We start from the raw sequence: 13,047 nt of genomic DNA, 5'->3' as shown, positions 1-13,047 counted from the left end.
GGGGAGATAATGACAACTGAATTATTATTTCTTTACTCCATTGTGAGCCGTCAATTACAGAACTCCAGAAGTAAATATGTTCAGCAGATTGTAGGTATTACATTTTAGCATCAAGATCTAAAATCCTTGTGATGAAATAATTGCTACTCTCAAAGATACAAGAGGAACATTCAGATCCGTTAATTCTATTTCTTGGGAATTGGGACAATGAAGGTAGAGAAAGTTTTTCTACCCAGAGTGAGGGGAGAATTTAATGTAGCATTGGGGAGATAGTTCCACAAGCATTGCTGCATGCCAAATTGGGGAAGAAATAACCTTTTGTCCTCTTGTGCACAGTTTGTGTGTGTGTGTGTGTGTGTGTGTGTGTCTTGTGGAAGGTGTGGGGAGCATACAGAGGCTGGAGAGGAGAGAAAGCCCTGTTGTGCTAGTTGGATATTCATTTTTTTCCTGGTTTCAATAACAACTGTATTAATTGATGTGGGGTCCTGCAACAGTTTAAACCTCATCGTACAAAGAAAATCACTCCAATGTGAGTTTGCTTGCAAACTTACATAGTGCTTATTTGTCCTTCCTCTGTCTTATCTGGGTAAGCTCCCATGGTGCAGGGACTGTGGCTAGCAATGCTTCGACCTATGATGACTATGATCTTTACACTTCAGCATCCTCTGGGCCAAATGGCTCTGTTTGGTTGAAGTCTTATCCTCCTTCTCTGAACTCTTGTGACTTTGAAGAACCAGGTGACAGGAATTCTCCCTTCATCCCCAATATGCCTGAGTGTGTATATATTTTTTATTTTAATCTACTTTTCATCGCCTTGAACACTCACACAACCTGCCTTCCATGATAGATTCATGACAGCAAAAACTGAAGCTAGCTTTGGTTCTCAATTAATATTAGTAGGGGGTCAAAGTTCAGAGAATGAGAAAAAAGCCGAGAATAAAATTCCAACTGTTAACAGATAAAATAGAGAGAGGAGGCTTCGCGCTCCCTGATCTAGAGCTATACCATGCAGCTGCAGCATTATTATGGATTAAAGATTGGATAACATTAAGGGATTTTGATGTATTAGATTTGGAGGGACATGATAATTGGTATGGGTGGCATGCCTATTTAATATATGAGAAGGTCCACAGGGGCTTCTTGAACCATTTAATAAGGAAATCATTATATAAGATCTGGTCAAAATATAAAGGAATACTAGAACCCAGGATTCCCCCGTGGAGCTCACCTACAGAAGCACAGGCAGTTAAGAAAAAGAATATGGATGGGGAATGGGCCACATACCGATTATTATTAGAAGGACAACAGGATAAACCTATATTGAAAAAATATGAAGAAAATAAAGGGTATCTAACAGACTGGCTGCAATATTTTTAAATACATCAAAGATTAACCATTGATAAAAAAGCAGGACTTGCAAAAGAAACATCAACATTTGAAAAAGAATTGATACAAAGTAAAGGAAAATATATCTCACGGGTATACAACCTCCTATTGGAATGGGAGGTAAAGGAAGAACAAGTGAAAGCTGTAATGACCGCTCCCAGCTTAAAATGGGGGGTGCCCTTTGCATGGATGCGTGCAGCCCCTAGATCTGGAGCGGCTCCAACAGCATAGGCTTGGCTTTGCCTTCCCTCAGGTGGGATACCTGGAGGTCTCCTCCTACCTCAGTCAGTTGTCCAATCCCACCTGGGGGAAGCGTTGCCAAGGAGACCAGGCCAGGTAGGGGAGGAATTACCTGCCCACACAATAGATTTGGGCTATAATATTTACATGGAACAATGGGGAAAATTATGGCGGGAAGAGAAGACATAAAATTCTCAGCCTGCTACAATCTCAGGGAAAACACAATGAAGATGATGTATAGATGGCACAAAACTCCAGAAAAACTTGCTAAAATGTATAAGAACAGATCATCTATATGTTGGAGATGTAATAAAGAAATTGGGTCTTATTTGCATATGTGGTGGAAATGTACAGATATTTGTGGTTTTTGGAATAATATATATGAAGAACTTAAAAAAATATTTAAATTAACATTCAAAAAGAGGCCAGAAAATCTTTTTTAAAGCATTTTACCAAAAGAAATAGGGAAATCGAAAAGAACATTGTTCATATACGGAATAACAGTGGCCAGAATTTTAGTAGCAAGAAATTAGAAAAACACAACAATACCCAACACAGAAGATTGGCAAATCCTAATGGTAGAATATCTGCAGCTAGCAAATATAAGTTTATAGGGAGGTAAAAAGAAATTATATAAGAAATGTGTAACTGTGCCGTATAAAGTAATGAATAGACAAAGTACAGTGAGATTAATTGCAAGTCAGTTTTAAATTTCTTTTCTATCAATTTAATAATTGTGTTCAATACCAAGAGTATATATGATGATAATTATATTAATCTTCTTATGTCTTATAGTGTGGTGGTTAGTTTGATTTTTCTGTTATTTGTTTGATTGTATGTTTGTTTACTTGTATGTACATCTGTTTTTCATAAATGTATTTATTTGAAATTAATAAAGATATATAATTTTTTTTGAAAAAGAGTTCAGAGAAGGAGGATAAGACTTCAACCAAACAAAGCCATTTGGCCCAAAGGATGCTGAATTGCACAGAGCATGGACACCATAGGTTGAAGCATTGCTAGCCACAGTCCATGCACCATGGGAGCTTAAATGTAATACCTACAATCTGCTGAACATATTTACTTCTGGAGTTCTGTAACTGATGGCTCACAACGGAGTAAACAAAAAATAATTCAGTAGTAATTACAAAAATCACCATAATCAACTCATCTGGCTAGTGCTTTCCAGAATACAGTGGAAAACAGTTAAACAAGCACTACTGAAATCATTATAAGTACATACGTGTTCCAGGGACACCTACTATTAGGGAGAAAAGAGAGGCAGGGCACTGTCATTTTAGTTAGTTTCCTTCTTGCATAGTTTAGGTCAAGCTTCAAATCAGTGTTTCCTAATTAGCATTCAAGGCATGCATATGGCATGCTGTTGAGGTTAAGGATAAGATTGGAAGATGTCCCTTTGAGAAGCTCCTTGGCAAAGCCAGATGCCATCCAACTGATCTTCAAATCCAGCCCATTTGTAGTAATAAGATCCTGACATTATAGCAGCTCTGCCACATCAGGTCAAAGGCCCTTCTAGTCCAGCATTCTGTTCATACAGCGATCAACCAGTTAATATTGTAAACAGGAATTCCTGTGTTCCAAGGGAAGTTACAGTACAGGATGTTGCTGCTGCTACTTTTGCTGCTCCCAGATTTGCTGTGCAAAGTGCATACAGTTAAGCTCACTAATAATAATCCTGTAGATATTCCACATGAGTGGTATGAGCCAGGTGATCTCCTCATTGGTGGGATGGTGTCTCATATGCTTTACATTTTCCCCAAAATCTTATTCAACAGGCACCCTTCTCAAGTCTCCTATAAGACCCCATCGTAAGGAAATTTCCCTTGATTTCATTTGACTAATTCTTTCTATTAGTGTGGCTGTCTGCAAATACTTTGATTACTGTTTAAAACCAGAAATAGACCTGCTTCTGCATGGCTGGCTGGCTGGACGTTAAGAAAATGAAAAACTCAAATGCCTGTGTATTTAGACTATACCTATACTATCAGTTGAAGATTTGGAAACATTAGCCTTTCATGATCCAATTGCTCTATGGTTTTGTTATAATACATAGCGTCTGAGAGCTTCCATTATGTAAGGGGAGTATGGGGCAGCTTTTGTATTTCACCCAAATTTTCAGACATGTTCAAGCTTTATAGTTCTTTATTTCAGGAGTGGATAACTTTTACCCCATGGGCCTCACGTGGCCCTCAGCTTAATAGCATATGGGTGGCATGGAGGAGAAAGCATGTGGGGAAGTGAGACAGCTGAGAGGGAGAGGGAGAGGGGAATGGGGAAAAGCAGGAGATGGGAAATAAATCACAGGGAGACAGAGAGAAAGGTGTAGGCCTAACAACTATTGACTCTTGCCATTAGTTTTTTCCTCACTCACCAGCTTGTGACTCCCAACATGCCTGCTTTATTTGTTAGGAGGTGCAAGGAATGAAAGGGGGGAGAAACAGCTTTTAAAATTATATTGTGTCGAGATGAGAAAAAAACTGTGGATGGCACATAAAACGACCGACATGCAGACCCCACAGGTATTTCAGATGATATCAGAACAAATGAGGTCAAATGTGCTGGCTGCTCTATCTAAAATTGCAATCTAAGGTGCATTCTGGTTTGACAAGACCGAACTTGTTGTGTCCTTTAAAAGTTGAATGTTTTATTATCCTCTTGTGGGTTTAATTTCATACATTTTCCTCTCCAAGTTTAGTTTTGCCGCTCAAACCCCGCAAATGATTCTGTATTTTGTACTCCTGAAATCCCTGATAATTTTCATGTTTTGACTCTGGGGGAATTTCTGGTGTACCATTTTTAGATAACGCTTTACAGTAAATGCATCAAATCTGTAGAATGTCCACCTGTCCCCAACACTTAGTGACTCTAAATTGCCTCATCTTTTTCATGCATTATAGTATGTGCAATTTTATTTTCAGCTAAGATGTGCTGTGGATCTTTTTAAATGTACTGAAATGGTGCAATGGGTTCTTGAATAAACTGTAATAGGGCTACAAAATTGTTCATCTGGCTTATCACACATAACCTGTAATTATTAATAGTGTGTTCTCTGCCTCTTCAAAAAGGACCTTGAGGTTAAATGGGTCTTTGGTACTTTCTCTGCCTGGGATGTTTGCTGTCAATCTTTTCCTGCGGAAATGTATATATTCAACTAGTTTTGGCTGTTGTGAATTTTCTTAGTTGTACTGAATTGAAATAATAATCCTGTTTAGGTTTTGAAAATAATAAAATAACGTTTCTGTTAGCTAGTTTGAGTTATTCATACTAAACATTGGGCAGTGGATTTAATTATTATTATTAATTAATTGTCCATTTTCTTTGAGTCATACTAATATTATATCCTAATAATCAGTGACTTCCAGCAAAAATCAGGGTGTGAGGTTGATGGTTAATCATTGATAAGTCATTGAAATATATGCACACAGACAAACCTGGCTTAAAATGCCCATTTCCTAAATGAACTTCAACCTACAGGTTTTCATTAGGCTTTCAACCTATGAAGAGTAAGATATAGTGAGGAAATTTCATACTATCTTTTCATTTTAAATCTCCAATAGAATGTGGTTACCAGCAAAGGGGATGTGCTGTAGAACAGAATGAGAGGCTTAAAGCATCCTAGAAGGGAACATACATTTGTGTAATGAAACAACTTGCTAAGGGAAAACTGGGAATGAGAGCAAAAATATAACACTTTTCCTTTACAGAGCAGAACACAGCTCAGCAGTACTGCACAGGCTGTGCATGCCAAAAGTTCCAGGTTCATTCCCTGGTTTTTTAAAAATATGATTAGGAAATATCCTTCTCTGAAACACTGGAGAATAGCTGGCAGCCTGTAAAGAAAATACTGACATTGGTGTGCTGAATATGAAGCAGCTTATCACATTCCTTTTATGTACACTTCTGGGTTTCAACCTATAAAAAGCTGGATTCTAAAAATACACACAGAGGTCCAGTACTGGAGGAAGTTTTTACAGGTTCAGGAACACTCCAAATGTGGTAATAGTTCCAAAAACTATAGCACACTTCAGTAGGCATTTGTAGCTGAAGCTCAATGGTGATAAAGAACAAAATGGACAGCACTCATGAAGTGAAATTCAAGACAATCTATCCATTCTCTATTGACATCTCCACAGTCTATATGTGCTGAGAGATTAAAAATCTGATTTGAGCTACACACTGCTCAAAACGGGCCTATCCTTATGGAAGCACAATCCAGTAAAATGGAGTCAGAGTGCATTTTCCTCCTTTGTTACAGAGCTTCATGAATGACTAATTATGCTGGTTGTACCCTATATGTATACTCTGACAGCTTAATCATTCTGATTAGAGTAGACCACTACTGAGATAAAACCACTTTGTGTACTGTTCAAAAGTCCCATGAAATAGCCAGCCACTTTCTTTGCAGCGTGGTGACCAAGTTCTACCAGCACATCCTGGCCTTGGTGTTTGCTGTTGATGAGATCAATGATAATCCCAGGATCCTGCCCAATGTCACTCTTGGGTTCCACATCTATGACAGCTATACTGATTCAAGGATGACCTATCGTTCCACTCTGGACCTGCTCTTTAAATCACATCACTTTGTTCCAAACTACAAATGTGGCATTCAGAATAACGTAATAGGAGTAATCGGAGGACTTGAGTCTGATATTTCTTCACACTTGGCAGATATCTTAGGTCTTTACAAGATTCCACAGGTAGGATTTGAGTCTGGGGATAAGAGGGGTTTCCTTTAATCTTCCAGTATAATTCACTCTCTTTCTTTCTTTCCAGTAGGAACTTGAATGGGGAAAAGTAAAAGTTGAATTATTGGAACTGATTGGGGAGGGGGTATAACATGGATAATCAGAGATGTGAATGATAAGGGCAAGATGGCTTTCTGAATTCTATTAAATTAACTTTATTGTATGTAAGGGGAATTGTTGCACCAGTGATATGAGTGAGCAAAAGTGGGTGGGTGGGTGTGTCTGTCTGTCTCTATAAAATAATGCAGAGTTTTGCTTAAATTGTTGGAAATTTATAGGATTGCAGTGTACAGGGGGAAAATAATAAATGTAAGGATTATGGACCGCTGATTCCACTCTAAAATGTCTGGTTGTTGTTTTAGATTTCATATGGTTCATTTGAACCAGCAGCCATTGATCAGATAAAGTTCCCTTCCTTTTACCGCATGGTTCCCAACGAAGGCCTTCAGTATCAGGGAATTATCCAGTTACTTCTGCATTTCAGATGGAAATGGGTCGGGCTCATTGCTATAAACGATAAAGGTGGAGAAACATTCTTGCAGACCATAGAGCCAATACTTTCCAAGCATGGAATATGTTCAGCATTCACAGAAAGAGTTCAGAAACATTTATATTTCTCAGGTAATGGACTTGAAATGCTTGATGACCTACTGAATAATTTGCCAACTTTCATGCTGAGCACAGCCAAAGCAGTTATTATATATGGAGACAGTGGAACTGTTCGATGGTTGGGAGGTGTTATAGGAGTAGTCAAGATACTTCAACAAATCAGTCCTCAGTATAAAAAGATGTTATCTCCAGAAAAGGTTTGGATTACAACAGCCCAAATTGATTTTACCTTGTACACTTTTCAAAAGATTACAGAGGTTGATAGACAAATGTTCCATGGTTCTATCTGCTTCTCAATTCATGCAAAGGAGCTTCGGGATTTCCAAGAATTTCTTAAGAATGTAAATCTTTCATGGGCAGAGGCAGATGGTTTTATCAACGATTTCTGGGAACAAGCATTTAGTTGTTCACTTTCAAAATCCACTGGGCCAGCAGACACATGTACTGGAGAGGAGATGCTGGAGAGCCTTCCTGCACCATTTTTTGAAATGAGCATGACCGGCCACAGCTACAGTATCTATAATGCAGTTTATGCTTTGGCACAAGCCTTACATATGACTTCCTCAACTAAAACCAACTTCAGAAAAATGGAGGGTGGAGACAAGCTATTTTATCAGAAAGTGGAACCCTGGAAGGTAATGCTTCTGTACTGACAGTTCTGTGATACCAGTATTCCATTACCAAACCAATTTCTAGAGAAAATGAACACCCAGCTCTTGTCATGCTTTTAAATTCCTCCCTTCTTGCCAATAGGTGATCCTTTCCAATGATAATGTTTATACTCTAGTTTATCCTCCATTATTCTTTTTGAAAGTTCTCTCAACAGCAACTTGAACTGAATTTAAATTGATTCATGATTTTACACTATCTTCCTTCGTCAGCTACTGAAAGTCAGAAACTTTGAATTGTGAATTCTCTTTCACTTTCCACCTAGCTCCATTCATTTCTTCAAGGAATGTCATTCAACAACAGTGCTGGAGATGAAATTACATTGAATGAACATGGAGAATTGGACGCTGGATTTGATATTACAAATTTGATCACATTCCCAAATAAATCCTACATCAGAGTCAAAGTGGGAAGGCTGGACCCTCAGGCTCCTCCTGGGAAAGAATTCACCATTGATGAGGCCAGAATTGAATGGCACAGAAGTTTGACTCAGGTGGATAATAATGCAATTATTATTATTATTACTATTATTATTATTATTATTATTATTATTATTATTATTATTATTTACCACTCTGGGCGCTTTCCAACAGGTTATTAAAAACAAAAAAAAGTTAAGCATTAAAAGCTTTCCTAAATAGGGCTGCATTCAGATGTCTTCTAAAAGTCAAATTAGTTGCTTATTTCCTTGACATCTGATGGGAGGGCATTCCACAGTGCAGGTACCACTACTGAGAAGGCCCTCTGCCTGGTCCCCTGTAACCTGACTTCTTGCACTGAGGGAACTGCCAGAAGGCCTTCGAAGCTGGACCTCAGTGTCTGGGCAGAATGATGGGGGTGGAGACGCAACTTCTCGAATTCAGGTATTCACTGTCATCCAGAAAATGATATGAAGTATAAACAACTCCCCACTTATGCACAATTTATTTGCATATGTCTGCATACTTGTGCAGTACGGGTAACCCAGAAGTGTCAGGAAAGAGCTGGAAAGTCCTCATGGCTCACGAGGAGACTCTCCCCGTAGCCCAAAAGAACATCCTCTTAGGCAGTGTTTTTTTCCTGGAAAAATAGGTGCCAGTACTCATCACGAAGTTGTTACAGTAAGTGCCACACTTCTTAACAACACATAAAGAGGTGCTGGTTCATACCCTTGCGTACCCTCTTGTGGGGGAAAGCACTGCTCTTAAGGCTCTGGAAACGGTCTCCTTGAAAGCCAGAGGTACAGTGGGACTTTGTTGAGGCTTCTCAGCCTCCCCACCTGATGGGCTCTGGGGAGGATCGCCTCATGAGCCTCATGAGTCATGGCAACTCTGCAGGATGCTCCCCACTTACATGCATTTCACTTATGTATGTGGGAGCCCAAAACGTAGCCCCCCAATTTGGAGAGTCGCTTGTAATTTTAAAAAAGCATTTCTTAACATAATGCATGATTAAAATTGAATACCAGTGTAATACCATATTTTATGGGCATATTGTAGACATGGCTTTTATATGAAAGGTGAATATTTCATTGGTGGCAAGGTATCATTTGAAGAACTCTCTTTATGCACATGAGCACACCCAACTCCTTAAGATTCATATTGGTGGTTCTGCTTTTTAGGCTACTCTTTAAATGAGTTATGTACATACACAGCTACTAGGGACAGGACTTTTTTGTGGTGGCTCTTGGTCTATGGAAATACTTCCCTTGAGGTGTTCATTTGGCTTTGTCACTGTTGTCCTTCAGAAATAGGATGAAAACGCTTCCGTTCCACCTGGCTGCTGGTATAATCTGATTTATAGGTTGTAGGTTGTGTTTTATTTAATATTGTTTTATTGAAATTGTATTTGCATATGGTGTATGTTTTTAAGCCACCAAGAGAGGACATTGCCTGATAGAGCAGTATAAAAAGGTATAAAGAAATAAGGAATGACAACAAAATGTTGGCAGGGCCTAACATGTATTACAGAAAACAGATGTTTCCTGTCATTACTTTATGTGAGATTTATGAGTCAAGCCTTCAGTTTGTAACATTCAATGAAATGCAAATCTAGTTTATAAGACTGAGTATAGAACTTTGAATCTTTCTGAGTTTGAATACAGAAGAAATGTGCCCCCTGTGTAATATTGCTTAAAGCATGATAGATATCAGATGGGCGAAGAATTCTACAAACTATTTAATACTAAACTCTTCCCTTAACTTTATTCAGTGCTAAATTTCCAATATCTTTGGATAGGTGCCACCCCTTTCAGAATGTAATGGCATCTGCCAACCTGGTTATGGGATGAAAAAGAGAGAAGGAGAGAAATTTTGCTGCTATGATTGTGCTCCATGTCCAGATGGGATGGTCTCAAACGAGAAGGGTAGGACATGCTATTTCATGGTAGACCAGATTGCTCAAGTTACTGAAGTAAAATATGAGAGACTGTTTTGCAAGTTTGTTATAATTAACTTGGCACATTTTTTAAAATTATGTTGTACATTGTTCTCAGTGTTCATTTAGGTACAGTTTCTTCATATTTTCTGTTACAGTGGTACCTTGGGTTAAGTACTTAATTCATTCTGGAGGTCTGTTCTTAACCTGAATCTGTTCTTAACCTGAAGCACCACTTTAGCTAATGGGGCCTCCTGCTGCCGCCGGAGCCTGATTTCTGTTCTCATCCTGAAGCAAAGTTCTTAACCCGAGGTACTATTTCTGGGTAAGCGGAGTCTGTAACCTGAAGCGTATGTAACCCAAAGTACCACTGTAGTCATCTTCAGGAAAATATTGCACATATAATACATTTTAACACAAACAAATTCACAGCATAGTGTAATAATGGCTGAACCTGTGATTTAGAATCCATAAAAGGAGCTTCTATTGATGGTATATTTAATTTCTGGTATTGAGAGAGAAGAGGAAGTTTGGATAAACCATGAATCTCAATCCAACCCATAATGGAAAAGCTTCTAGCTGAAGTATCAGACACATTGCAAAAATCAATTGCTTTGTGTATGAGAAAGTATCCTGAAAAACACTTACGATCCAGAGAAAGAAATGCATGCAGTACAGACATTCTTACTAGGATCAAATGTCAAAGAGGAAGGAGACCTTGAGAAGCAATTATGAGACTTAAGGAATTTCCAGCAACTGAGGAGGAACTCGGGTAAAGACGACATAAAGCAGAGGAAGTTCAAGTTTTGCAAAAGTAGTTCAGGGTGATAAAAGGAGGCTTGCCCAAGACAAAATATCAAGTACCATGGGAATACTTGTATATTTTTGGCACATTTCAATACACTAGAAAGTGGACTTATGCTTGGAGGATAATGAATTGTTATTTTGAAATCATTCAGACCAAGCATGTGAGAGAAGAATCACATGGGACACAGTGTTATGGAAAACATGGGCAAGACTCAATACATATTGACCATGGATGAGCACCCAGGCAGAAGCTATGGTGGACCATGTTGCTGGCTGTGTCCTTCCTTTCAGCTTGTGATCTGCCTTAGAACAAGAATGAGAAGTTATGAAAGTCTAAGTAGAGATAAAGTAGGAATCTATATAAAAAAATAAACTTATGCAGCACGGATCAGCCAAACTAGAACAACATGTAGGGATTAATATTTCAAACACAAACCAGTAATTACATAAGAATCACTATGAGCATCTCATAAAGATTTTATGGCATTAACAAGAGGGCCAGTAAAAATGCTGTTATTATTCAGAATTAAAAAATAAGGGATCGGGATTTTCTAGTATTAAAATGTATTGGGCAATAGTAATACTCAGAATCGACCCACTGAAATCAATCTATGTATTTATTTCATATTACTTAAGTCTATTTATTTCAGTGGGACTACTTTGAGTATGATTTGGTGGGATGGCACTCATTCTACAACCTGTAATTGCTGATTAATATATCGAATAAACAACCTATGGTATTTAAAAGCAGGCTATGAGGGAATGCTTGTACATCTAGGACAAACATGCTGCTTCTGTTGAAAATTCCAGACTATGTGCAGGATTTGTCGGAATCTTGGGCAGAAAGGTATCAAATTTTGCATGGTGAAATATAATGTTTGGTGGACTGCTTCTGATACAGATTTTAATATTCCGAACTATTCTGGTTCAATATTTTGTTAACTTCTTTTCAGATGTAGAAAATTGTGCAAGTTGTGCAAAGGATCTATACCCAAACAAAGGCCAGGATCTATGCATTCCTAAGATACCAAACTTCTTAGCTGTTGATGAAGTGCTGACCATTGTTTCAACTTCCACTGCACTTTTATTGTCCCTGATCACAGCTCTGGTGCTGGGCATCTTCATTAAGCATCGGGACACTGCCATAGTCAAAGCCAACAACAGAAGCCTCACCTACATTCTCCTCATCTCCCTCCTCTTGTGTTTCCTCTGTTCTTTGTTGTTCATTGGAAAACCTAATAAGGTGACCTGCCTTCTCCGACAAACGGCTTTTGGCATCATCTTCTCTGTGGCCCTCTCTAGCATCTTGGCCAAAACTATATCAGTGGTTTTGGCATTCATGGCTACTAAGCCAGGATCCTCTATCAGGAAATGGGTGGGGAAAAGATTGGCTTACTCCATAGTCCTTTCCTGCTCTAAAACTCAAGTAGTGATATGTGCACTCTGGCTGACAATCTCTCCTCCATTCCCAGATTTGGACATGCACTCAATGAGGGAAGGAATTATATTTCTATGTAATGAAGGGTCAGTCCTCATGTTCTACTGTGTCTTGGGTTATATGGGTTTCCTGGCCATTGTCAGCTTCACAGTGGCCTTCTTAGCCAGAAAGTTACCTGACAGTTTCAATGAAGCCAAGTTCATCACCTTCAGCATGCTGGTCTTTTGCAGTGTTTGGCTCTCTTTCATTCCAACTTACCTGAGCACCAGAGGAAAATACATGGTGGCTGTGGAGATCTTCTCCATCTTGGCTTCTAGTGCTGGATTACTGGCTTGCATCTTTTCCCCTAAATGCTACATTATTGTGATGAGGCCTGAGTTAAACAACAGAGAGCAATTGATACGGAGAAAGATATAAATGGCAGAAGTTTTTTGGGGGTCTTAGGCTACCTGGCCTTGCTGACAATTAACAGTCTCATTGCACCTTTCCTAGTCAGGAAGTTGAAAAAAAAATGTAAATAATAGAAGGAATCATATTATCATGTATGTTCTTGTTATTCCACATAGGAACATATGTTTTTCATTTGAATTGGGACTATGTGAAGGATTGAAACTGTGGATACGATCCAACATCACTTTCAATTAGACATTTGAAGCAGATCTGTCTAGGCACAGGAAAAATTGTGGAGCGCTTCAAAATAATCTACACATAGGGTGAACGAGTACCTCTACACTTCTTGAATCTCACACCTGAGTAGACACAGGATGAATTAAATGA

At 38.7% G+C, this 13,047-nt stretch overlaps 1 protein-coding gene across 1 annotated transcript; it reads left to right on the top strand.

Annotated features, from left to right (window-relative positions):
• Positions 1-4,112: 4,112 nt before the first annotated feature.
• LOC309517422 (vomeronasal type-2 receptor 26-like) lies at positions 4,113-12,687 on the top strand (the record flags this gene model as incomplete). The annotated part of the gene is made up of 5 exons (XM_082196659.1): positions 4,113-4,166; positions 6,021-6,344; positions 6,755-7,342; positions 7,936-8,152; positions 11,786-12,687. 5 exons carry the CDS (start codon positions 4,113-4,115, stop codon positions 12,685-12,687), a joined length of 2,085 nt encoding a protein of 694 aa, XP_082052785.1.
• Positions 12,688-13,047: the final 360 nt, after the last annotated feature.

Source organism: Podarcis vaucheri, assembly GCF_965113315.1.
Source record: "Podarcis vaucheri genome assembly, chromosome: 13".
Classification (NCBI taxonomy): domain Eukaryota; kingdom Metazoa; phylum Chordata; class Lepidosauria; order Squamata; family Lacertidae; genus Podarcis; species Podarcis vaucheri.
Note: the sequence above shows the minus strand (reverse complement) of the source record. Positions and strands in the feature narration are given on the sequence as shown.